This window comes from Microchirus variegatus, assembly GCF_963457635.1.
Source record: "Microchirus variegatus genome assembly, chromosome: 6".
Lineage (NCBI taxonomy): Eukaryota > Metazoa > Chordata > Actinopteri > Pleuronectiformes > Soleidae > Microchirus > Microchirus variegatus.
The window spans coordinates 28,474,218-28,500,245 of NC_139807.1; the positions used below are offsets into that span (position 1 = coordinate 28,474,218).

The window sequence follows — 26,028 nt, forward strand, 5'->3', positions numbered from 1 at the left end:
AACACATCACTATGTGTCTTCAGTGTGGTCACAGGGTCACACAGGACACACGGATGCGTTCAGGGTCACACTGAGGGCACATAGTGATGTGTTCAGGGTCACACTGAGGACACACTTGGATGTGGTCAGGGACACATAGTGATGTGTTCAGGGTCACACTGAGGACATGCAGGACCAAAATAAATGTCTCCCTCAAAATGTTGAGATGAGTCGATTCAGTGGAAGTGGCTGAGACAGAAGCCGCCAGCAGAGGGAGACAGAGGGGGCGTGTACTGTCAGCTGTTGGGAGGGGCTTAATGTGTGAGAAAGTGAACCGTGAGTAAGTGAGGACACATTCAAACCTGTGACGACGAGAGACGGTCGCACAGAGTGTGAGAGGGAGAGGGAAATGGTATCAAACTGGAAAATAGATCTTCTGACGTCACACTATGGTAAGAACACACACACACACACACTTTGAAGCTTTTCTTCTTCTCCACTTTGTAGCACATGGTATGTGTGTGCGTGTGTGTGTGTTGTGGAGGGGGAGGGGCCAGTCGAGGAGTAGTGTTTCAGTAAATGGTCTTAAACATCTGTCTCTCTGTCTGTCTTCTTCTGTTAATTAAAGTTTATGTTTATGTTTATGAATGGAGTTAAATGGGTTGGTTGGGGGCGGAGCCTCACACACCCAGTCGACAAGTTCATTCCTGTTTATTTGATGGTGAGGTTTTTAAAGGGATAGTTCAGGTTTTTGAAGTGTCAAACTGTGATTGTACCTGAATGATGCTGCACAATGTGTGTGTGTTTGTGTGTGTGTTTGATGAAACGGCCCCTTTCTGCTTGTTAGTATTGGGTAGTTTCTTCTTTAGCATGTGGCTACTTGCTAAGCTAATAGCGCATAAAAATGGTGTCTTTATTCGTCACAAAGTTTACCCGTCTCAAGTGTTTCTTTACTTTTCTGTGTACAAGCATCTTTTGGGTGTTTTGCAGTTCAGTGACTAAAATCGGAGTGAGATTGAGTCTAAGATATCTACGTCTCATGTTCGCGTAAACCACTCACTCTCCCACACCAAAGTCCATAGAGAAAATCAGTGATTTTAGCTGGCGGGGACACACACACTAAGAAATCAACGTACGAGACTGTACCTAAAAAGGTGCAAATGCTTTGTCGCTCAAAAAAAAAAGTGTACCTCTAAAGAAACATCTCTTCACCCCTAGTGACAAAAATGTACTTGTACACACTGAGAAAGGTACAGCGCTTGTACCCTGATCGGGTACAACTGGAGCGACAGCAAAATGTACAGTCTCGTACTTTGATTTCTTAGTGTGCAGGAGCCTCTGCTGCCTCGTGTGGTCACTTTGTGTCACTGAGGTCAACACTGAAGTGACAAAATACGACATTAGTGATGGAGGCAGCCGTGGATCAGCAACTTCTGTTTGCTGTGATGTTAAAGTCACTGATTTTCTCTATGAGGGTTGGTGTGGTGGTTGATGACGGTGGTGCACAGGTGGAAGGATTATTATTAGTGATGATGATGATGATGTTTTAGTAAACGTCTGCACACATTTGCAGCTTCTCACGTGTGCTGTTCCTAATGTAGTGATGTTTACCTGGTTGTCATGGAGATGGAGGATAAAACAATACTTTGTGTGTGTGTGTGTGTGTGAATGTGTGTGTGTGATTTACATAGACTGAACTGAAGATACAAGCAGACAAGTTGAGACTTTTCCTCACTGATGTTTGGACTTGTCCCGGGGCTGCTGGGTAATGAGGTGGGGGGGGGGGGGGAGGTGGTGAGCTGCAGGAATGCTCAGCCTCATCGTGTGTGAGTTTTAGTGGAAGTTATAGTTTTATTGTGAAGAGTTTTAGTGAGGATGGACAACAGTGTTATTATTATTGTTGTTAGAATTTACAGAGATGGACAGAGACCTTTTGAGGATTTGACCTTCATTCACTTCCTGGTTGGTTCAGATCATCTCGATGATCGGTCGCGAAGAAGAAAAACTCCATCAACACTGACTTCACGTTCATCTCGTCTTCGGTCTCATAATAGAAATCACACACACGCACACACAGAGCTGAAACATGTCGCCCTGCTTAAATGAAACCCGAGGCCTCAGCTAAAAAAACCCTCTGCCACCGAAATGGAACGCCCCCCCACTCTTAGAGACTCTGACCTACTTCACTCATGAACATTTTACACAGAGTTTAAATGAAAACAACGGCTCGATGATACTTTATAGTTCCTCTGTGCGTGTGTGTGCACACGTCCACCACACGTGAATGAATGAATCTGTCTGAGTGTGTCACATGCTGGAGAAGTGTGAGCGCTGCGGTGCCTCACACAGATTTAAACAAACACACACACACACACAAAGGTGTGGACGCCTTTGTCTCCACATGGTGACAGGTTTATCTGGGATGGTTAGACTCCACCCCCCAGACCAGAGGAGGCGGAGAGAAAAAGGCGTGTGAGCTGGAGTGATTCAGCTGTGATTAAAGTCTTTTTATATTTATTATTTGTTTATGTTTCCATGCAGAGGTGAACATTCACTTTGAAAAACAACAACAACAAAAAACAAACGGTAAAAACAACGAGTGACTTTTGTTGGGGATCACACTGTAGTCTTCCGTCTCCACCTCCTGATCCACAGGGTGACGCAGACCCAGTTCCTGGTGAGTCGTGTTGTGACAGGGTCGGCATGTGGAACATTCCTGAAACATGGAAGCCTGGAGCCGTCCCTCACTCACTCACTCACTCACTCCCTCATCCATTCATCAGATACAGTCACACACACACACGCACACACACACACACACACACACAGGATACTGTCCTCAATGAGCTCTACCTGGAAATGACAGAGTGAAACATATGAATGAAAAAGTGAAGGAGAAGAAAAGAGCAGAGTTCGTTCACGTTGATGAAGACACTTTAGAGACCATTCAGCAGTTTGCACTGTCTGTGTGTGTGTGTGTGTGTTTGGTTTAAATCCCTGTCTGTGTGCGTGTATCAATGTCTGTCCCTGTCCGTGTGTCTCTCTGTCTATCCCTGTCTATGTGTGTGTGTCTCACTGTCTTTCCCTGTCTGTCTATCCATCTCTCTCTCTCTCTGTGTGTGTGTGTGTATGTGTGTGTATGTCTGTCCCTGTCTCTTTGTGTGTCTCACTGTCTTTCCCTGTCCCTGTGTGTCTGTCTGTCCCTGTCTGTGTGTGTGTGTGTGTCTCTCTGTCTGTCCCCATCTGTGTGTGTGTCTCTGTCTGTCCCTGTCCCTGTGTGTCTGTCTGTCTGTCTCTCCCTGTCTCTGTGTGTGTGTCTCTGTCTGTCCCTGTGTGTCTGTCTGTCCCTGTCTCTGTGTGTGTCTTTCTGTCTTTCCCTGTCCCTGTGTGTCTCTCTCTGTCTGTCCCTGTCTCTGTGTGTGTCTTTCTGTCTTTCCCTGTCTCTGTGTGTGTCTCTCTGTCTGTCCCTGTCTGTCTGTGTGTGTGTGTGTGTGTGTGTGTGTGTGTGTGTGTCTCTCTGTCTTTCCCTGTGTGTCTCTGTCTGTCCCTGTTTCTGTGTGTCTCTCTGTCTGTCCCTGTCTGTTTGTGTATCTCCGTCTGTCCCTGTGTGTCTCACTGTCTTTCCCTGTGTGTCTGTCTGTCCCTCTGTCCTGTCCGTCTCTCTGCCTGTCTGTGTATGTGTCTGTCTGTCTGTCCCTGTCCCTGTCTCTGTCTCTCTCAGTGACTGATTTAATGTGAATCATAATTTAAAAATGTTGAGTTCACACAGTTGTGTTGTTGTCCTTCAGTTGTGTTGTTGTGTAGAGCAACTAATCCTCTTTTCAGAAGCGGTTGTATGCTTCATCTACAATGATGGTGTGGAGTGGGAAGATGACAATACTCCGGTCCAAGGTTTCACTGTATTTCACTGACGTTCCAGTGCGTCCTCTTTGGGCTGTTTATAACTGGGAGTTGTAGGCCAATGTGTATGAGTATGGGCCGGTGTTGACTGTGTGGAAAATCGTCAAGGATGAGGATCTGCGTAGGGTAGGGTAATGAGTGGAGCGTTCCTCTTTATTTTGGGTTGTGTATCAGAACAAGGTCCAGTCTGAAAGTACGTCACTGCCACTGTCCACTGCTGGGTATCATCAGTCAGGGTGGTGGCTGTTAAAGTCCCCCACATAGAGGTCAATGTGGGGTAGGGTAGCTAAGACCTGCAGATCCCAGTTGACAGTAAGGGGCTTGTACACATTAGCAATTTTAAATCTACCAATGGTTATGGCATCTGCGTAGTCATATTGTGTTGTTGTCAGGTGGTTTGCTTTGGCTGTGACAGACCACACATTGATGGCACGTCCATGTTTGGCCTGCTACCTCTGTGCCCATGTGGGTCTCCTGGAGGCAGATAACATCAATAGAATGTTGGGAGGTGAGGACGTCGATGAGGCTTCGCTTGGCTCTCAGGAGTCGTCTCTTAGAAGTGTGTCTGCTGGTTGGAGAGAGGACTCGACGTGAACGCTGATCCGTTGTCCTCCTGTTTGGGTGGGTCAAAGGCCACGTCTCCTGTGGATCCTTGGCCTTTAAGGCCCCGCCTCCCGTCATGTCATCATGATTGGTTACTAAAAGGGTCACGACCTGTGATTTTAGGAAACCATGACCTTGTCTGCACAGAGGTCAGCGTTAAACATGATCACATGACTGTGTGTGTGTGTGTGAGAAAGAGAGAGAGAGTGTATTACTAATGTGCTTGGGACGTGAAACTGTTTACACAGTCACACTATGGGGACTTGTCTTCCTTGTGTGGACAAAAAGCAAGTCTCCATAATGTAAATGACTATATTTTAAGGTGAAGACATTTTTTAAAGGATAGGTTAGGGACAGGGTTAGGATTAGGCCAGTAGTAATTATGGTTAAGGTGAGACTGTGTCTCTAGGAAATGAGTGTTAGTCAATGCAATGTCCCCTGAAGTCATGAAAACCTCACAGTGTGTGCGTCTGTCTATGTGTGTTTCCTCCCACAGTCCTGATGGACTGGTGACCTGTCACACACCTGTCTGAACACGTTGTAGTTCTGAACGTGTTATTCTGAACATGTTGTAGTTGCGAAAATGTTGTAGTTGTGAAAATGTAGTTATTCTGAATGTATTGTTGTATTGAACGTGTTGTAGTTCTGAACGTATTGTTGTTTTGAACATGCTGTAGTTCTGAACGTGTTGTATTTCTGAATGTGTTGTTCTGAACGCATTGTAGTTGTGAACATGTTGTAGTTGTGAACGTGTTGTTGTTCTGAACGTCTTGTAATTGTGAAAATGTAGTTGTGAACGTGTTGTTGCTGTGAAAGTTGTCCTTCTGAATTTGTTGTCGTGAACGTGTTGTTGTTGTGAACGTGTTGTTGTAGTGAACGTTGTTCTTCTGAATTTGTTCTTGTGAACGTGTTGTAGTTGTGAACGTGTTGTTGTTGTGAACGCGTGCTAGTTCTGAACGTGTTCTAGTTCTGAACGTGTTGTTGTTCTGAACGTGTTCTAGTTCTGAACGTGTTGTTGTTGTGAACGTGTTGTTGCTGTGAACGTTGTTCTTCTGAATTTGTTGTTCTGAACGTGTTGTTGTTCTGAACGTGTTCTAGTTGTGAACGTGTTGTAGTTGTGAATGTGTTGTTGCTGTGAACGTTGTTCTTCTGAATTTGTTGCTGTGAACATTGTTCTTCTGAATTTGTTGTTCTGAACGTGTTGTTGTTCTGAACGCGTTCTAGTTCTGAACGTGTTGTTGTTGTGAACGTGTTGTTGCTGTGAACGTTGTTCTTCTGAATTTGTTGTTCTGAACGTGTTGTTGTTCTGAACGTGTTCTAGTTGTGAACGTGTTGTAGTTGTGAACGTGTTGTTGCTGTGAACGTTGTTCTTCTGAATTTGTTGCTGTGAACGTTGTTCTTCTGAATTTGTTGCTGTGAACGTGTTGTAATTGTGAACGTGTTGTAGTTGTGAGCGTGTTGTAGTTCTGAACCTGTTTTTGTTCTGAAAGTGTTGTAGTTGTGAACGTGTTGTTGTTGTGAACGCGTGCTAGTTCTGAACGTGTTCTAGTTCTGAACGTGTTGTTGTTCTGAACGTGTTCTAGTTCTGAACGTGTTGTTGTGAACGTGTTGTTGCTGTGAACGTTGTTCTTCTGAATTTGTTGTTCTGAACGTGTTGTTGTTCTGAACATGTTCTAGTTGTGAACGTGTTGTAGTTGTGAACGTGTTGTTGCTGTGAACGTTGTTCTTCTGAATTTGTTGCTGTGAACGTTGTTCTTCTGAATTTGTTGTTCTGAACGTGTTGTTCTGAACGCGTTCTAGTTCTGAACGTGTTGTTGTTGTGAACGTGTTGTTGCTGTGAACGTTGTTCTTCTGAATTTGTTGTTCTGAACGTGTTGTTGTTCTGAACGTGTTCTAGTTGTGAACGTGTTGTAGTTGTGAACGTGTTGTTGCTGTGAACGTTGTTCTTCTGAATTTGTTGCTGTGAACGTTGTTCTTCTGAATTTGTTGCTGTGAACGTGTTGTAGTTGTGAGCGTGTTGTAGTTGTGAGCGTGTTGTAGTTCTGAACCTGTTTTTGTTCTGAAAGTGTTGTAGTTCTGAACGTGTTTTTGTTCTGAACGTGTTGTAGTTCTGAATGTTTTGTAGTTCTGAACATGTAGCTGTGAACATGTTGTAGTTGTGAAAATGTTGTTGTTCTGAATGTATTGTTGTTTTGAACGTGTTGTAGTTGTGAAAATGTTGAAGTTCTGAACGTATTGTTGTTTAGAACATGTTGTAGTTCTGAGTGTATTGTTGTTTTGAACATGTAGTTCTGAATGTGTTGTTGCTGTGAACGTTGTTCTTCTGTATTTGTTGTTGTGAGCATGTAGTTTTGAACGTGTTTTTGTTCTGAACGCGTTGTAATTCTGAAAGTTTTGTAGTTCTGAACATGTTGTAGTTGTGAAAATGTTGTTGTTCTGAATGTATTGTTGTTTTGAACGTGTTGTAGTTCTGAACGTGTTGTAGTTGTGAAAATGTTGAAGTTCTGAACGTATTGTTGTTTAGAACATGTTGTAGTTCTGAGTGTATTGTTGTTTTGAACATGTAGTTCTGAATGTGTTGTTGCTGTGAACGTTGTTCTTCTGAATTTGTTGGTGTGAACATGTAGTTCTGAATGTGTTGTAGTTTTGAACATGTTTTTGTTCTGAAAGTGGTTTTGTTCTGAACGTGGTTTTGTTCTGAACGTGTTGTAGTTGTGAACGTGTTGTATTTCTGAACGTGTTGTATTTCTGAACGTGTGGTAGTTGTGAACGTATGTAAGCAGAAGCAGAAGCAGACATGAGGACAGTGGACAGGAGACGGTAATGTCTTTGTCGATCAGGTCTGTCTGGTTTGTCCTGTTCAAATAAAATGAACTTAACAACGTGATGTGATTAAGTGAGTCACTGCTGCACCTGGAGGAGCAGGAGTGATGAAGAACTCCTCTTTAATCTTTGCATTGATTTAAAATGTAACCTCAACCTTGTAAAGATTCAAACGGTCACATGTACAGTTGGACTTACCTGGATTTCTGCATAAATTGGTCATAAAATGTGATCTGATCTTCATCTAAGTCACAACAACAGACAAACACAGTCGTCTTAAACTAATACCTCACAAATAATTATATGTTTTCATGTTTTTATTCAACACACAATTTATACATTCACAGTGCAGGGTGGAAAAAGTTTGTGAACCCTTGATTTAATAACTGATTGAGCCTCCTTTGTCAGCAACAATAGATCAGATCAGAGCTGCACCACAGTCAGGAGTAAATTTGGACCATTCCTCTTTAGATTCCTCTTTTCTTGGGATGTCTGGTGTGAATCACTCTCTTGAGGTCATGCCATAGCATCTCACTCAGGTTGAGGTCAGGACTCTGGGCCACTCCAGAAGGTGGATTTACTTGTGCGCTGTTGGGTTGTTTGTTCTTTTGGGTCTGTTGAGCTTCAGTTGGTGGACAGCTGGACACCTTAAGTTCTCCTGCAGAATATCTTAATAAACTTGATAGAGACAAACCATTCACTCTCACACCTACGGTCAATTTAGAGTGTCCAATTCACCTCATCCCCATATTGCATGTTTTTGGACTGTGGAAGGAAGCTGGAGAAGCTGGAGAAAACCCACACACACGGGGAGGACATGTGACCTCCATGTGTAGCCTTCAATAAAAACATGAAGTATTAATTTAAGAAGACTGTGTTTGTCTGTTGTTGTGACTTAGATGAAGATCAGATCACATGTTATGACCAATGTATGCAGAAATCCAGGTAATTCCAAAGGGTTCACATACTTTTTCTTGCAACTGTAGGTCCTCACTGTCCTCATGTGTCCTTACTGTCCTCACGTTTCCTCATATCAGTGTCACAGTGTGGACACTGAGTCTGACCAGACAGTGGCCTCCTTGTGTCATGTGATCTGCTGCTAATCTTAGCGTGTGTATGTGTGTGTGTGTGTGTGTGTGTGTGTGTCTCAGTTCTTCATTAAGAAGATTTAAGAATAGTAAATAAATAAACATAAATAAATGTGTGTCTCAGGTCTCATGTCTGACTATCTTCGTCCTTTCTGCAGGACTCTGAATCTGTGGACAGATGTATCCAGAAGGTCCTGTCCTCACTCTACCCGCCCTTCCAGGCCACATCAGCAACTGTCCTCTGTCAGGTCCTCAGTGTGGTGGACGGCTGCTACAGAGGAGATGGCGTCCGCTACCTCCTGCACTTCCTGTTACCTGCCAAGTACCTGCTGGAGGCGCTGCAGCAGCACAGTGTAAGTAGCTTTGTCTGGACCGTCCACTGACCGTTTGTCCACTGGTCTCAAGCATCACAGTGTGGAGACATAAGTTGTCCTATTTCCCTTTGATTCACTGACAGGTGAATGTCATGTCCCAGGATTGTCTGTGCAGTAGTGTCAGGAGCCTCCAGGTGGCAGTAATGCACCTTTTAACCTGAGAAAACCTCCTCTTACAACAGCACCATAAAAGGGGGCAGCTATAGGATTATTTACCACATCTTCATTTTATTGAAAGATCTTTTCCTAACATAAATATGTTGACATTACAGCGTATGAAGGAAATGTATGTTATATATATAAAAATAAAGCTCAGGTTGTGACTCCTCCTCTTCCTCAGGTGCAGTCCTCTGATGAAGGTTGGCCTCTGTGCATTCAGGAGAAGTTAGTCGTCCATCTCTGTCCTGTGGACCAGAATCTTCTTCTACCAGGTGACTTCTACCTGTTGGTGTCTCCGCCTCTCGGAGCCCACGGCGCCTCCTGCAGGAGCAGCGCGTCCCCGTCGCCCTGCCTGCTCCTGTGCAGTGTGTCAGAGGGCAGCGTCTTTGTGGAGCAGCAGGAGGTGGCAGAGGTAGCGCTGCGCTCTCTCTTCAGCATGGCCTGGCTGGACTCAGTCAACAGGGAGAGGGAGCGGCGAGGAGCGTCCAGGCTGCAGCGCTGTGTCCTCACCGCCAACGGAGACGTCTTCAGGGTTCCCTGGGAGGACGTGGTGTACCCACAGCTGCTCGGCCGCTCCCAGTCCCACGCTGCCACTGTGGACCACAAGGAGTCACATGATCAGCATAAAGACATTGACTCCTGGAGACAGGAGGATGTTAAGCCCCACCTCTCTACAAAATCCAACCAGTCAGGAGTGAGTAGTGAGGCTGAGGACTCGGAGGGGGAATACGTGGAGCTGACGGAGCTGAAGGAGGTGACGGAGGTGACGGAGCCGAAGGAGCCGAAGGAGGTGAAGGAGGTGACGGAGCCGAAGGAGGTGACAGAGCAGACGCCGCCTCGATTCTCACCACAGAGCGGTTCATTAACGCAGGAGATCAGCCGACAACTCCGACCCACAAGCAACACACATAGACAAACACACACACAGACACACACACCTGACAACACGCACACAGAGACACACACACCTGACAACACACACAGACAGTCACACAAACCTGACAACACACACACACAGACACACACACCTCACAACACACAATCACACACAACTGACAACACACACAGACAGTCACACAAACCTGACAACACACACACACAGCCACACACACAGCCACACACACCTGACAACACACACACACAGACACACACACCTCACAACACACACAAACCTGACAACACACCTGATAACACGCACACACAGATACACACACCTCACAACACACACACACCTGACAACACACACAGACAGTCACACAAACCTGATAACACACACACACAGACACGCACACCTGACAACACAAAGACACACACACCTGACAACACACACATACAGACTCACACACCTGATAACATGCACACACAGATACACACACCTCACAACACACACACACAGACACACACACCTGACAACACACACAGACAGACACACACACCTCACAACACACACACACAGACACACTCCAAACACAGACGCACACCTGACAACACACACACACAGACACACACACCTCACAACACACAGACACACTCCAAACACAGACACACACCTGACAACACACACAAACGGACACATGGACACACACCTGACAACACACACACACGGACACATGCACACAGACACACACCTGACAACACACACACACGGACACATGCACACAGACACACACCTGACAACACACACACGCAGACACACAAACTTCACAACACACGCACACAGACACAAACACCTCACAACACGCACACACCTGACAACACACACACACAGACACACTCCAAACACAGACACACACCTGACAGCACACACAAACGTACACATGGACGCACACCTGACAACACACACACACACAGACACACACCTGACAACATACGCACACGCAGACACACTCCTGACAATACACACACACGGACACACAGACACACTCCTGACAACACACGCACACAGACACACACTCACAGACACACACCTGACAACACACACACTCGCCCCATGAGGCTCGGCGAGGTCAAGGAGGAAAAGATCACTCAAGATTCCTGTGGAGCTTCCATCCTCACCTCCTCCTCCTCTTCCATCCTCACCTCCTCCTCCTCCTCTTCTGCTCCTCCTGAAGTCACAAGAACCTCCTCAAAGGAACAAACACCACTCAGAGAGGAAGAGGAGGAGAAGAGGGAAGAGGAAGGCCTGAAGGAGGGGGAGGAACCTGTGTCAGGTGATGAGGTTGTAGAGAGGGAGGAGGAGAAGGAGGTGAGAGGAGAAACACAAGAAGAGAGAGATCGACGTGAAGAGGAAGGTCAGATATTTAAGGTGCAGCTCAGTCGAGAGAGGAAGAAGAAGCAAGTGATGAGAGGAAAAGAGAGAGGACAAAAAGGAGATGAAGAAGAGAGAGGAAAATGTATAAACACACGGAGAACACCCTCTCAGGACTCTTATTGTGAAAATACTAAACCCTCTGAGGACACTTATTGTGAAAATACAAAAATAACATCTGAAGACTCTTATTGTGAAAATACAAACAAACCCTCTGATGACTTTTATTGTGAAAATACAAAAAAAACATCTGAAGACTCTTATTGTGAAAATACAAAAAAAACATCTGAAGACTCTTATTGTGAAAAGACTATAAAACCCTCTGAGGACTCATTTTGTGAAAATACTGCTAAACCCATTGAGGATTCTTATTGTGAAAACACTGGAACACACTCTGAGGACTCTTATTGTGGAAAGCTTATACCACTTCCTCTCTTAGAACTTGAAGAATCAATCAGAGCAGTGAGCGTCTCCTCATCGCAACTGCAGACTGAAGTGTGTGTGGAGGAGCAGAAGGAGCACAGCCGTAAAGAAGAGGAAGAGCAGAAGGAGCAGAGGTATAAAGAAGAGGAGCAGAAGGAGCAGAGGTGTAAAGAAGAGGAGCAGAAGGAGCAGAGGTGTAAAGAAGAGGAGCAGAAGGAGCAGAGGTGTAAAGAAGAGGAGGAGCAGAAGGAGCACAGGTGTGAAGAAGAGGAGGAGCAGAGGTGTAAAGAAGAGGAGGAGCAGAAGGAGCACAGGTGTAAAGAAGAGGAGGAGCAGAGGTGTAAAGAAGAGGAGGAGCAGAAGGAGCACAGGTGTGAAGAAGAGGAGCAGAAGGAGCAGAGGTGTGAGGAGTTGGTTGGAGGAAGAGGAGCAGATCTTCAGATTGAAGGTACAAACATGTTTCTCCTCCTCACTTTTATTCTTCCAGCTCTGTCTAGTTTCCTCGTGTGTGTGTGTGTGTTAAAGGTCAGTCACTGTGTCTCTTCACAGGTCTCACCACTGTCCTTCCTGGTGACCAATCACATCTCAGAGTGTTCAACAGTCCAACACAACAACAACAACAACAACAACAACAACAACAACAACAACTGCTCGACCAATCAGCTGCTTCCTCTGTCTCCAAGTCACTTTCTCAGTTGTCCCAGTGTCCCCAGTCCTCTCAGTCCAGCTTCTACAGCGTGCTGCTTAGCTCTGGCGCCCTCTGTCTGCCTGGTGAGAAATGTAATCTGTAACAGGTTCAACTTTAATCCCTGGTTAGAACCTGGATAAATCTGAGTTTGGACACATTGTCCTCACAGCATGAGAAAGACACGCTGTCTCATCTGTGTCTCTGCAGGAACCACTGACAGAAATGGGCGAGCTCTGGTGATGGTCAACACCGACAGCTCTGTGTGGTCCAACTCTGAGTGTGAGGGGGCGGAGCTGCTCCGCCTCCTGCTCTACTACAGCTCCACCCTCAGGTATGAAGCGTCACACGGTTCACAGGTCACGATGCAGCCGGTTCTTCTCCCTCTGACATCATTTCCTGTGTGGAGCAGGGAGGAAGTGCGAGCGTTGGGGCTGACGGTGCTGGTGGACGCGCGCAGAGCTGCTCCTGTCTCCGCCCTCTTCTCCGCCCTCAGGTCCCTGCAGGTGAGTCCACAGACGGGTGACATTAGTACAGATGACCTGTGACCTGCTGGAGCTTCATCAGTCTGATTCCACTGAGCACCTACAGGGCGGCGCTAGACACACTGCAGTCCTGAGATTAGACCAATCATCGACTCACTGGATCTGTGTTCTTATTGTTGTTGTTGTGGTTGTTGTTGTGTTACCTGTGTTGTTGTTGTTGTTGTTGTGTTACCTGTGTTGTTGTTGTTGCGTTACCTGTGTTGTTGTTTTTGTTGTTGCATTTTCTGTGTTGTTGTGTTACCTATGTTGTTGTTGTTTTTGCGTTACCTGTGTTGTTGTTCTTGTTGTTGCGTTTCCTGTGTTGTTGTTGCTGCGTTACCTGTGTTGTTGTTGTTGCGTTACCTGTGTTGTTATGTTACCTGTGTTGTTGTTGTTGTTGTTGTTGTGTTACCTGTGTCGTTGTTGTTGTTGCGTTACCTGTGTTGTTGTTGTTGTTGTTGTTGTTGTGTTACCTGTGTTGTTGTTGTTGTTGCGTTACCTGTGTTGTTGCGTTACCTGTGTTGTGTTACCTGTGTTGTTGTGTTACCTGTGTTGTTATTGTTGTTGTGTACAGGATCCGAATCCAGGCTCCGTCCACACCATGTTGTTGCTGGTCAACAGAGACACTTCATGTGTGCGTGTGGACAAACCCATAATCTCACAGGTACACACACACACACACACGCAAAACACAAAAACAGATTGCATGGGCGCTGAGTTTCTACTTCTTCAGGTGCTTCTCCATCCGGATCAGATTCTGGGTCAAACTGGAACGGTTGAACAACTGCGGGTCTACTGCGAACGTTTGGCGATACATCCACTGTAAACGTTAGCACCCATGCTACTGTGGCTCACAAGGCCACACCCCTACCATCCAGCTTGACCTGTCACTCACCTCCTCATTTGCATATTTAAAGCTACAGGCAAAAAAAAACTAGTTTTAGGAAAGCTCACTTAGGGACTGGCTTGTAGTGGCTGTAATTCTGCACCAAAGCTGAATTTTGGTAAAGAGACCTAAGATATAATATGAGGGGGCCCTAAGGTCAATATAAACGCATCCAAAAAGCAACACGTCATGGGATCTTTAATACTGAGATGCCCCCTATTCATGTTTCCTCTTGTGTTTTTGTTGTTTCATGTTGTTGTTGTGCAGGTGCAGGTGCAGGTGCTGACGTCTCTGAAGTCTCTCCACAGACAGGTGGCGCTGCAGCAGCTTCCTGTAGAGCTCGGAGGCTCCTTCAGCTTCAGTCAGAGCAGCTGGCTCTGCTTCAGATCGGTCTGTTTGTTTGTTTGTCAGTTGGTTTGTTGGTTGGTTTGTGATTATTATACATGAACAGGAAGTAGTTACGTTGTACTTCCTGCGTCATTCAGAGAGTGGAACAGCTGACCAGTCAGTGTGATGATGTCATCAACCTGCTGCAGAAAACCATCAGCATCCTGGAGACCACACCCCTTCCTGCTTCTGCTCAGGTATCACACACCCACACACACATGCTTACAGTCACAACAACAGGTTACCATGGTAACCAGGTGTTTGTCACTGTCGTAGAAGGCGGAGCTGCTCTTGTCCGACAACAAAGAGGTGATGCGCGGCGTCCTTGAAGACGGTCGCCTGGTGCGGTTACAGCAGGAGGGCGGGGCCTCTCTGTCGTGGCTGCGTAGAGAGGTGAGGGAGGCGTGGCAGGCGGCGGTGGAGGCGGTTTCGTCTCTGTACGATCGGGTGGACGAGCTGCTCCACCGCCTCGTCACTCTGTCCAACACCAGGACGCAGCAGCTCAGCTTCATCCTGGACTTCAGGAGCCTGGAGGACGGATTCACTGAGGTCAGTGTACCAACGACATCGCCATCCCCATCACCATCACCATGTCATCTACTGTCACTCACTGTGATTGTACCTGTGATTCAGGTCAGCTCCTGGCTGCAGGAGGAGGCGGAGCCTCGTCTGAAGAGCCTGAGTCAAACTGAAGATTCTCTGCAGCTCGTCGTCGACAAACAACAGCAGTTCAAAGAGTTCAGCACCACAGCTTATGTACGACAGTGTCTATGTGTTTATATACTGTATGTACACATATACACATATACAGTATATACACACACATACATATACACTATATACACACGTACACTACTCACAAAAAGTTAGGGTTATTCAACAATATAACAATATATATATGTGTGTATATATGTATATGTGTGTATGTATGTGTATATATGTATATGTGTGTATATATGTATATATATACGTCTATATACATTTGTGTATATATGTATGCATATATATATACGTATATGTGTATATATATATGTATGTCTACATATATATGTATATATGTACATGTGTGTGTATATATATATATATATAAATGTATGCATATATATGTATATGTATGTGTATATATTATATATGTATATGTATGTGTATATATATATATATATATATATATGTATATACACTATAAATATAGTTGATGTGTTCGTCATGGTTTCATATTCATTGTGTGTTTGTTGTTGTTTTTCAGGAGTACTGTAAACGTGGCGAGGCGTTGCTGACTCGCCTGGAGCGCTGGGAGGGCGTGTCCTCGGCTGACCTCCGCATCTACGAGGTCAAAGTTCACTCTTTCTGGACCAAGCTTCAGGACTTCTCTCAGCGAGTCAATGACACGGGTCAGAACATCGAGCGGGCCGTTCAACTGTACACCTTCTTAGACCAGGTACACATCACTGCGTGTGTGTGTGTGTGTGTATGACTGTGTGTGTGTGTGTGTGTGTAGTCTAGGTATCAGTCCAGTGCCAAGTTTTCCCTCCTTCCTCTTTTCACTCCTTTTACAAAGTCTTTGTTAGGGTAGTGAATACCCCACCCCCCACTCTTGGAACCTCCCATCTGCCATTCAGTCTGTGAATGAGGTGGGGGTTGGTGTGTGTGTGTGTGTGGTCAGGGTCTGTCTCCTCAGTTCAGTTACTCTGCAGCAGGACACACAGAGGTACAGTATACACTCATCTAAACACTTTCAACTACTGAGCGGTCTGTGTCAGACACTGTGTGTGTGTGTCTGTGTGTAAACCCTAACAACACACTCACACTTACTCTTTTCTCATGTGACCTGTGACCTCTGTCTGCAGGCGTATGGATGGGCGCTTGCCGGCCTGCGACACCTCGCTGGCATCACTATGGACAAGTGCTCGCTGCCCGACACGTGTCAGGCTGTGATTGGCTCCCTGCAGGACTACCAGAGCCGACACCCACCGATCCCAGAAGCCCAATTCCAGGAAATGAGGGCGGCGGCTGAGGAGCTGCGGGGCGAGCGCGGCCTCCGTCAGTGGAGCTTCGCCTCGTCCAAGTGTCGGGAGACCAAGAAGATGTTTGACAGGAAGATGGAGGAGGCGCTCAGGACTCGAGACTCCGCCCAGAGAAGGTGCTCTGACCCAGCCCCCAGCACAAGCTCCACCTCCTCCAGGAAGAAGATTTCATCAGGACTGTGGGGCACCCGTGACTCCTCCTCCTCGTCCTCTTCCTCCTGCCTCATGGAGGTGGACCCCAACACCTCATCTCCTTGTAGCTCCTCCTCCTCTCCCACTGCTCCCCAGCCTACCCTGCTCCTCCCCCAGCTCGACTCCTCCCCCTCCTTCTTCTCCAGCAGGCGGCAGCAGCTCAGGAAGACTCAGAGCTTCGACGCCGCGCCCCCCGAGGCGCCGTGGTACGGCCCCTGTTCTCGAGCCCTCAGCGAGCCGGTGCGCAGAGGAAACACAGGTGTGTTCATCCGCGGCCTGGAGGTCAGCAGCACCGAAGCCGCTGACCGCACGCTCTGCCCCAGGACGCCAACACACAGCTGGGTGGGGCCAGTAGGGCGCGACCCCGGCACGCCCACCGCAGACCCCAGACCCAAGGGAAGGTGGGTAATCAACAGATGAGCTCACAGAGTAGTTGTCACGGTGATGATTTGTTGGTGTATGTGTGATGTTTATGTGTATGTGTGTGTGTGCAGTAAACTGCGTCACATGGTGGAGGAGATGGTGACCACAGAGCGCGAGTACGTTCGCTCGCTGCGTTACATTATCCATCACTACTTTCCTGAGATGGAGCGAGTGGACCTTCCTCAGGACCTGAGAGGGAAACGCTCCGTCGTCTTTGGAAACCTGGAGAAACTTCTGGACTTTCACAGTCAGTTCTTCCTCAGAGAGCTGGAGTCGTGCTGGAAACACCCGCTGAGAGTGTCTCACTGCTTCCTGAGACATGTAGGTCACAACTGCCAAGTCTTCTTTGCCTTGTTGTTGTGTTGCAGCCACATTTGAGTTGCTATGGTTTGTTTGCATTTACATGTTTATTTTCATGCAGGAATGTCAGCAGTGTACAGTTTATATATTGTTGTTGTTGTTTTCCACTGCAGCAGTTTACAGTTTATATTTGTGCTGGGCACTGGATTAATGCACGATACGTTTCCATGACGATTGACTGGGAAAAGACGCATGTGACGTCATGTTTACGTGCCGGACACTGGAGTACAGGCACCGTTTACCATTTTGCTCCGTTAGCTGAGTTAGCTCCTTTAGTGCCGTTAGAGCGCCCACAGTGGAACTGGAGCGGTCTGTTTACTAAGCGAAAAGAGCAGCGCTACAAATAACCAGCGTACCTGTGTACCGCATATGTGTGCTTCTGTTTTCAAAGTTTAGTGTTACTTTAGAGAGCATGTACGTAAACACGTAAACATGGAAATAAGTCATGCGTTAACGTATGGTACATCCATAATATTGTTGTTGTTTATGTCCTCTGCAGCAGTTTACAGTTAATATATTGTTGTTGACATTGTCTTATTTACGTTGTTGTTGTTGATGTCCTCTGCAGCAATTTACAGTTTATATATTGTTGCGAAGTTGTTGTTGACATTGTCGCTGTTTTCGTTGTTGTTTACGTTGTTGTTGGCCTTGTTGTTGTCGGCGTTGTTATTGTCCATGTCCTGCAGCAGCCAGTTTGCTCTCTACAATTTATATATTATTGTTTACGTTGTTGTTGGTGTTGTTGTTGATGTCCTCTGCAGCAGCAGCAGCAGCAGCAGCAGCACTTTGCCCTCTACAGGTTATATATTGTTGTTTACGTTGTTGTTGATATAGTTGTTTATGTTTTTGTTGACATTGTTGTCCTCGATGTCCTCTGCAGTAGCAGCAGTTTGCTCTCTACGCTCTCTACATTGTCTCGTTTATGCTGTTGTTGTTGATGGTTTCTGCAGCAAAAATTACAGTTTATATAATTTGTTGTTGTTGATGACGTTGTTGTTGTTGTTGTTAATGTCCTCTGCAGCAGCAGCAGCTTGCTCTCTATGCTCTCTGCAGTTTATATATTGTTGTAGACGTTTGTTGTTGACGTTGTTGTTGTTGACGTTGTTGTTGTTAATGTCCTCTGCAGCAGCAGCAGTTTGCTCTCTACGCTCTCTACAGTAAGAACAAACCAAAGTCTGATGCTCTGCTGTTGAACCATGGGAACTTCTTCAGGGTGAGAACTTTGTGATGTAACCTTTGACCTTTGTGAACTCTGCTGACTCCTCCTCTGCTTACCTGTGTTGACCTCTGACCTTTGCCCTCAGAGGAAACAGCTGCAGCTGGGCGACAAGATGGATTTGTTGTCGTACCTGCTGAAGCCCATTCAGAGAATGAGTAAATATGCGCTGCTGCTCACTGACATCATCAAGGAGGTGGGCGCGGCCCAGGAGGCGGAGCTTAACGCGCTGCAGGCTGCCACCAACATGGTGAAGTTTCAACTTCGCCACGGCAACGACCTGCTGGCGATGGACGCCATCCGAGACTGTGACGTAAGTTAGCGACAGCGATGAGCTGAACATGTGACCCACAGAGTGTGACATCACTTCCTGTTGTGTGTGTGTGTGTGTGTGTGTGTGTGTGTGTGTGTGCAGGTGAACCTGAAGGAGCAGGGTCAGCTGATCCGTCAGGACGAGTTCACCATCTTGAGTGGGCGGAGCAAGTGTCAGCGTCACGTTTTTCTGTTCGAGGAGCTCGTTCTGTTCAGTAAACCCAAGAAGATGGAGGGAGGTCTGGACGTGTTCATCTACAAACACTCCTTCAAGGTGACGATGAACACATTACATGATGTGTGACATTAATGATAAGCTCTGATCATTACTGAGGTCAGAGGTCGACCCTCAGGGATATAAAGGTGGTGTTTGTGGTTCAGACCGCAGATGTGGGTCTGACGGAGTCCAGCGGTGACAGCGGGCTCAGGTTTGAGATCTGGTTCAGGAGGAGGACGTCCAAGAACCAGACCTTCATCCTACAGTCCACCTCACCTGACATCAAACACGCCTGGACCAGTGACGTCACACGCATTCTGTGGACGCAGGCCACCAGGAACAAAGGTCAGTGAGGAGGAGGTCACAGGTGAGAGGTCAGAGGTCGTCTGAGAGCAGCAGAGTCCATATAACGCGTGTGTGTGTGTACAGAGATGCGTCGAAAGGAGATGGTATCGATGGGCGTCGGCAGTAAACCGTTTCTGGACATTCAGCCGAGCGACTCTGCCATCAGTGACCGAGCTGTGGATTACATCATGAAGAGCAGAGGTGATTCAGACACTTCCTCTGACACACACACACACACTCACACACACAATTATCGATGGTGATAATGATGATGATGATGATTTGTCCAGGTGCGAGGACACGTGCGTCCATTGCCGTATCCGTCTTGGACGTGAACCCATTTAAACGAGGACTAGTGAGCTCTGACCCCAGGTCATCAGGCTCCTCCTCTTCCTTCTCCAGTCTGCTGGGTTCACTCAACTTGCACATGTTCAGGTACCGCACCCACCCGTCACCCACCCGTTTCCCATAATCCCTCTGTGCTTCACTCTGACAGTGTATAACCATGGATGTATTATAAGCACTGGCATGACATTTTTCCAGTGGCCACTCATGGTACTGCACCAAAAAGCAATCTCCCCCCAAAAATAAAGCAGGACCAGGAGTGAGCAGCTCCATAGGAATAAACGGAGCTAATGGGGTGGAGCTACATCCAATTCTTATAATACATCCATGGTATAAACGGTCAATCTAATTCTGTCATGACTTCCTGACATGACCACGCCCCCTCCTCTCCACAGCCAATCCCTGGCCTCGGCTGCTGACAGCTCCTTCATCACTTCCTGTGTGGAGGAAGACGAGCAGGAACTGGAGACGAGCAGTCAACCGTCCATGAGTACGTTCACTGCAGAGATAGTGTGCGTGTGTGTGTGTGACAGGAGGCGTCACTCCTCTCTGACTGTCCCCTCTCTGTCTCTGTCTCTCAGCCACAGATAGTTCTGGCTCATCGTCTCGTTGTCTCTCCGGGTCCACCGGCTCAGACAGCGGCTGTGTCTCCTCCCACCTACAGGAGGCGCTGCCTGAGGAGCCCCGCCCCCTCCACCTCCCCTCCTCCTCCTCTCCATTCAACAGGGATCACATGTTCATTTCAGCAGTGAGTGACTCAGAGGTCAGAGGTCGTGATTCACCAACACGTGTTCACATGTTAACTGTGTGTGTGTGTGTGTGCCCTCAGAAACCAGCTGTCATCAGTCCATCGACCGTCGTGTGACTCTGATGTTTTTCACCTTAAAGTCTTCACTGCTCGTTATCTGCAGCAGGTCAGAGGTCAAAGGTCGTGTTATTTACACGTGAACATGTGATTCACTGTATGATCAGATTACAGGATTTGATTTTCACACTTTGTGTCTCTGCAGGTCGTCGTGTTTCTGCTGCTGTTTTAACGGTCACTGTTATTTATGTAAATATGAAGTGTGTGAGTGTGTGTGTGTGTGTCAGCTGATCTCTGTACATGTGTGTAAATAAACTCTCAGCTGATCCTTGGATAAAATAATCTCCGTCACGTGTGTGTTTGTCACAGATGTCGCCAAAATGCGTCGCAGCATTGTGGGCGTGGCCTTACTGACGTGAATCGTGAACTCGTCCGCATGTGTTTTTGAAACTTTGTCAAACTTTATTAAAACAACAGAACGGGTTCAGTGAAGTCGTTATAATAATTAATTATAAACGAACACAAAAATATGATCAAATCGTGATCATTTTGAAGCTTTTTATCCAAATCTTATTGAATGATTAAAGAGAAGCAGCTTCTGCAGGTTTATTTGACCTTTGACCTCTAATATTTCTGCTGTGAATAATCAATTATTACAATATTGTTGTAGGAATACAGTTTTATTTCTGGGTTAAAAATATTTAAGGACAATAGTTTTTCCATGTTTGTGTCTCGGTGTGAGACACATCACGTGTCCTCCAGTATGACATGAAATATTTACTAAAATATTAACTAAACTAATAAACTGGTACAAAAATCACTCAGTTCTTTGACAACAGTGTTTAAACAAACTCTTTATTTGACATCATCATATGTGTAAATATAGCAGATTTATGGGATGTTTTGTCTGATTGACAGTCTGTGATTGAGGACTTTGAACAGTAGAGGGCAGCACTGAGCCTCTCAGTGACCGATTTAAACAGACAGGTTGTTTTTGCGTTTGTTTTTATTTGTAAACACAGAAAAACACCGTTCATACAAACTCAGCTCTTTGTAATGTTGCTGATGACGTAAACAAACAAACAAAGTGACATTCATGTTAATTTCAGCAGCATTATCGTTTTTATAATCTGATAAAAAATATGACTCGTTCAGTATCGATCAAACTTGTGCGTACGTTTTTGGGCCCCGCCCCCTTCGTCCACTGCGGCCGCTTCAGTCCAGATCCTGAACACGACGACAGATTTCTGAGGTAAACTCCGAACATTTGGAGTTTCCTCCGAGATCTTTGGTGAGAACCTGCGACACGAGACGTCAAAATAAAAGCCTGATTCTGTGCAGTCTTTCAAAATAAAAGCCTGTTTCTCAGGTTTTCGTCCACGCTAAAAGAAAAGAACAGCCCCAGCTTCTCACCTTCTTGTCTCTGATGGTGTCGAAACACGCCGTCTGGACCTTGTTTCCGTAGTCATGGAGACCCATGTGACGCAGCATCATGACGCCGCTGAGCAGCAGAGCGGTGGGGTTGGCCATGTCCATGCCTGCGATGTCGGGGGCGGTGCCGTGGACCTGGAAGACAAAGAGGAGGACAACGCTTCAGACTCAACGTCCGTGATGACGTCGCAGTCCAAATCAGGAAGTCACATGATCTATTTCAGTGAAACAAACCGATTCAAATATGGCGACTCCGTTCGCGCCGATGTTCCCACTGGGTGTGACCCCGAGTCCTCCAATCAGACCAGCACAGAGGTCACTGAAACACACACACACATATGCTCAGTCTCGGTCCTCCCTCCTATCCTCCCTCCTATCCTCCCTCCTGTCCTCCCTCCTGTCCTCCCTCCTGTCCTCCCTCCTATCCTCCCTCCTGTCCTCTTTCCTATCCTCCCTCCTGTCCTCTTTCCTAACCTCCCTCCTGTCCTCTTTCCTATCCTCCCTCCTGTCCTCCCTCCTATCCTCCCTCCTGTCCTCTTTGCTATCCTCCCTCCTGTCCTCTTTCCTAACCTCCCTCCTGTCCTCTTTCCTGTCCTCTTTCCTATCCTCCCTCCTATCCTCCCTCCTGTCCTCTCTCCTGTCCTCCCTCCTATCCTCTCCTCCCTCCTGTCCTCCCTCCTATTCTCCCTCCTGTCCTCCCTCCTGTCCTCTTTCCTAACCTCCCTCCTGTCCTCTTTCCTGTCCTCTTTCCTATCCTCCCTCCTGTCCTCTCTCCTGTCCTCCCTCCTATCCTCTCCTCCCTCCTGTCCTCCCTCCTATTCTCCCTCCTGTCCTCCCTCCTATTCTCCCTCCTATCCTCCCTCCTGTCCTTCCTCCTGTCCTCTTTCCTATCCTCCCTTCTGTCCTCTTTCCTAACCTCCCATTCTCCCTCCTGTCCTCCCTCCTATTCTCCCTCCTGTCCTCCCTCCTGTCCTCTTTCCTAACCTCCCTCCTGTCCTCCCTCCTGTCCTCCCTCCTATCCTCCCTCCTGTCCTCCCTCCTGTCCTCCCTCCTGTCCTCCCTCCTATTCTCCCTCCTGTCCTCCCTCCTGTCCTCCCTCCTGTCCTCCCTCCTATCCTCCCTCCTATCCTCCCTCCTGTCCTCCCTCCTGTCCTCCCTCACCTCAGAATGTCTCCGTAAAGGTTGGGCATGACCAGGACATCAAACTGTGTCGGATCTTGAACCATCTGAAAGACAAAAACCTCAGAGTGAGACATGAACAGAGGTTGTATTGTTGATGATGATGATGATGATGATGATGATGATGACGATGACGATGGTGTCCCTCAGTGGACTCACATTGAGACACACAGTGTCCAGGTACATCTCAGTAAATTTGATGTCTCTGTAGTTTTCAGCCACTTCACGACATTTTCTCAGAAACAGGCCGTCGGACATTCTCCTGGACCAAGACGGACAGAGAGACACAGTATGTTAATGACAGGTGTGGACAAAGACACACTGTGAATCACTGATTCTCATCAAAACCTGATCATTGTTGTCTTATTGTTTGTCTTTGATTAACTGAGGTTCAGTGTTGTTGTTGTTGGTTTAGTGTTGTATTTTGAACTTTCTTAATCCCTTAGTAAAATTCTTTCTCTGCATTTAACTCAATCCTCTACAATAAACCTTCTGAGAATGAGGAGCAAATGGGGGTTTGGGTACTTTGCTCAAGGGTTCCCCAGCCCTTTGACCTGGTGGGGGGATTCAAACCGGCAACCCTTACGAGCCAAATTCGCTTTCTGCCAACTAGTTTCCTCACATGATGTTGGCTTAACGTTGTTGTGTTGTCGTTTCCCTCATATGATGTTGGCTTTACGTTGTTGTTGTGTTGTTGTTATTTCCCTCACGTGATGTTGGCTTTGTGTTGTTTATTGTTGTTGTTGGTCTAGTGTTGTTGTTGTTTCCCTCACATGATATTGGCTTTACGTTGTTGTTGTTTCCCTCACATGATGTTGTTGTTGTGTTGTTGTTGTTGATGATGTGTTTTTGTTGTTGTGTTGTTTCCCTCACATGATGTTGGCTTTGTGTTATTGTTGTTGTGTTGTTTTCCTCACATGATGTTGGCTTTATGAACGGCCGTCACGCTGTTTCTCTGGTTGTTTCTTGCATATTCAAATGCATATTCAGCGATGCGTCTGCTGGCGTCCTCAGTGATCAGCTTGATGCTCTGGACAACACCATCAACGATCTACAACAGCAGAAGGACAGGAGGAAGACAGGAGGAAGACAGGAGGAGAGCGAGTACTTTACAAATTTCACCGTCACTGATGATTGTGACAGATCTAATTTGGAGCATTGTCGGGGGTCGATGATCTGCAGAATCATTTTCTATAACTCAACGTTTGTCTCATCGTCTTCAGACGTGAGGACGCGAGGACAGACATGTCCACTCACCACGTGTTCGATGCCGCTGTACTCTCCCTCCGTGTTCTCACGGATGGTCACCAGGTTGACGTCGGCGTACGGAGTCTTGTAGCCTTCGATGGAGACGCAGGGTCGCACGTTGGCGTAGAGGTCAAAGGTCTTCCTGAGCAGCAGGTTCATGGAGGGGTGACCTGCGGCGATGGGCGTCTTCAGAGGTCCTGAACAACAACAACAACAAGTCAACCGATGAGCCACATTAGTCCACGAGCTGGAGAAAGAGACGGCGCAGTGTCATCACTGACCCTTCAGTCCAATCTTGCTTCTGTCCATGGACTCTTTAGCATCAGGAGGAATCATCCAGCGTCCCCCGGGTCCTTTGATGGCCGTCACGTTCCTCTCCTCCCATCTGACCGGAGCCTGGACCACACAATCACAACACTCAGTCCGACTAAGACAGACAATCAGACAACCTGCAGAGTCTGAGTTTACACGTGGAGGACAAAATGGACTTATGATGACACTCACTTTGACAGCCTCAAAGATCTTCATGACAGCAGCGGAGATCTCTGGTCCAATCCCATCTCCAGGAATCAGTGTCACTGTCTGCACCTGAGGACACATGGACAGACAGTTGTCTCACTGGAGGACAAACACAAACTCATGATCATTGATCACTGATCTGACTGCAGATCAATAATGTTATTCATACTATTCCATAATAACTGTGAGGTCTTTACTCCACCACCAGAGGGCACACTCTTGTGTTTACATAAGGCACATTCATGTGTTTAAACCATGAACTGATTCTTAAAACCCTCTCTTTCTCTGTGTGTGTGTGTGTGTGTGTGTGTGTGTGTGTGTGTGTGTGTGTGTGTATTACTCACCCCACTGGAAAAGGAAGCTGAAGACAGAGTAGGTGTCCTCCTCACTGCCCCTCTGACCACCCGAGACAGCTGAGAGAGAGAGTGAAGGTCACTTTAACACACACACACGGACAGAGACACATACACAAACATACACACACGCACACAAACACACACAGTTTGGCAGTGGGCTCGTGGGTTTAATCCACGAGCGTCTCTTCTCACCATTGACCTCCACGCGCAGCCTGCCATTGTTATCCACACTCAAAGATCCTTTGACAGAGACAGAGCGCTCACTCTGACCATGTGAAACCAACGTCGTCTTCCGGTTTGAAAAGAGAAGCTTCGGAAGTCGAGCGGAAGTAGAGCGGAAGTAGCAGCCAGTTAGCCACAAGGGGGCGACTCGTGCCGGTGTTATGCTGCCCTCTACAGGAGGAAATGAAGTGTTTCACTTCAAAGCTCCGCCTGTTTACTCTGTTACTTTCATGGGTGTGAGGGGGCGGGGCCATGGGGAGAGGGAGGGGGCGGGGCGGGATGTTAATAGGATGAGAAGAAGTGCGATTATAAGTGTGAACAGTGGGGGGAGCACCACCTAATTATTAAAATTATTATAATAATCATTATTTGTATTATTATATTATATTATTAATATAACTACTATATACAATATATTCTTATCATTATTATATCATTATTGTTATTACTATATTATTATTATTACTATCTCATTAATATTATTATTATTGTTAGTAGTATTTATTATATTCTTATCATTATTTTATTATTATTTATTCATTCTTATTAGTTACAGTAACTGTTGCATTGGATTAATGAATGAAGTGAATTCTTTAATCTCAGATTTTAATAAGAAGCAGCAGTAGCAGCATCATCAAGCAGCAGGATGTTCAATCCAGCTCCGCCTCCTCACCACTTGGGGGTGTCACCTCTTC

At 46.7% G+C, this 26,028-nt stretch overlaps 2 protein-coding genes across 3 annotated transcripts; one reads left to right on the forward strand and one right to left on the reverse strand.

Moving 5' to 3' along the window:
- Positions 1-347: 347 nt before the first annotated feature.
- plekhg4 (pleckstrin homology domain containing, family G (with RhoGef domain) member 4) lies at positions 348-20,452 on the forward strand. Its single transcript, XM_083890863.1, has 25 exons — positions 348-431; positions 8,552-8,746; positions 9,108-9,783; positions 11,038-11,171; positions 11,598-12,105; positions 12,207-12,428; positions 12,553-12,676; positions 12,755-12,848; positions 13,441-13,530; positions 14,020-14,142; positions 14,238-14,336; positions 14,416-14,688; positions 14,773-14,895; positions 15,386-15,577; positions 15,987-16,756; positions 16,850-17,099; positions 18,265-18,351; positions 18,443-18,667; positions 18,770-18,940; positions 19,048-19,228; positions 19,313-19,429; positions 19,519-19,663; positions 19,969-20,063; positions 20,155-20,321; positions 20,403-20,452. Exons 1-25 carry the CDS (start codon positions 429-431, stop codon positions 20,436-20,438), a joined length of 5,100 nt encoding a protein of 1,699 aa, XP_083746989.1. The 5' UTR covers positions 348-428; the 3' UTR covers positions 20,439-20,452.
- An 829-nt stretch (positions 20,453-21,281) lies between these two features.
- Positions 21,282-25,401, reverse strand: LOC310928441 (isocitrate dehydrogenase [NAD] subunit alpha, mitochondrial-like). Of its 2 annotated transcripts, none has more exons than XM_083890984.1 (11): positions 25,304-25,401; positions 25,100-25,168; positions 24,741-24,824; positions 24,518-24,632; positions 24,246-24,433; positions 23,906-24,039; positions 23,148-23,250; positions 22,971-23,035; positions 22,044-22,128; positions 21,792-21,944; positions 21,282-21,677 (listed from the first exon to the last, which is right to left on the reverse strand). In XM_083890984.1, the coding sequence occupies exons 1-11, from the start codon at positions 25,328-25,330 to the stop codon at positions 21,594-21,596; spliced, it is 1,107 nt and encodes a 368-aa protein (XP_083747110.1). In that variant the 5' UTR covers positions 25,331-25,401; the 3' UTR covers positions 21,282-21,593. The 2 variants fall into 2 exon arrangements, with proteins under 2 accessions (XP_083747110.1, XP_083747109.1); XM_083890983.1 differs by having other exon boundaries at positions 25,256-25,332.
- Between the last annotated feature and the right edge of the window lie 627 nt (positions 25,402-26,028).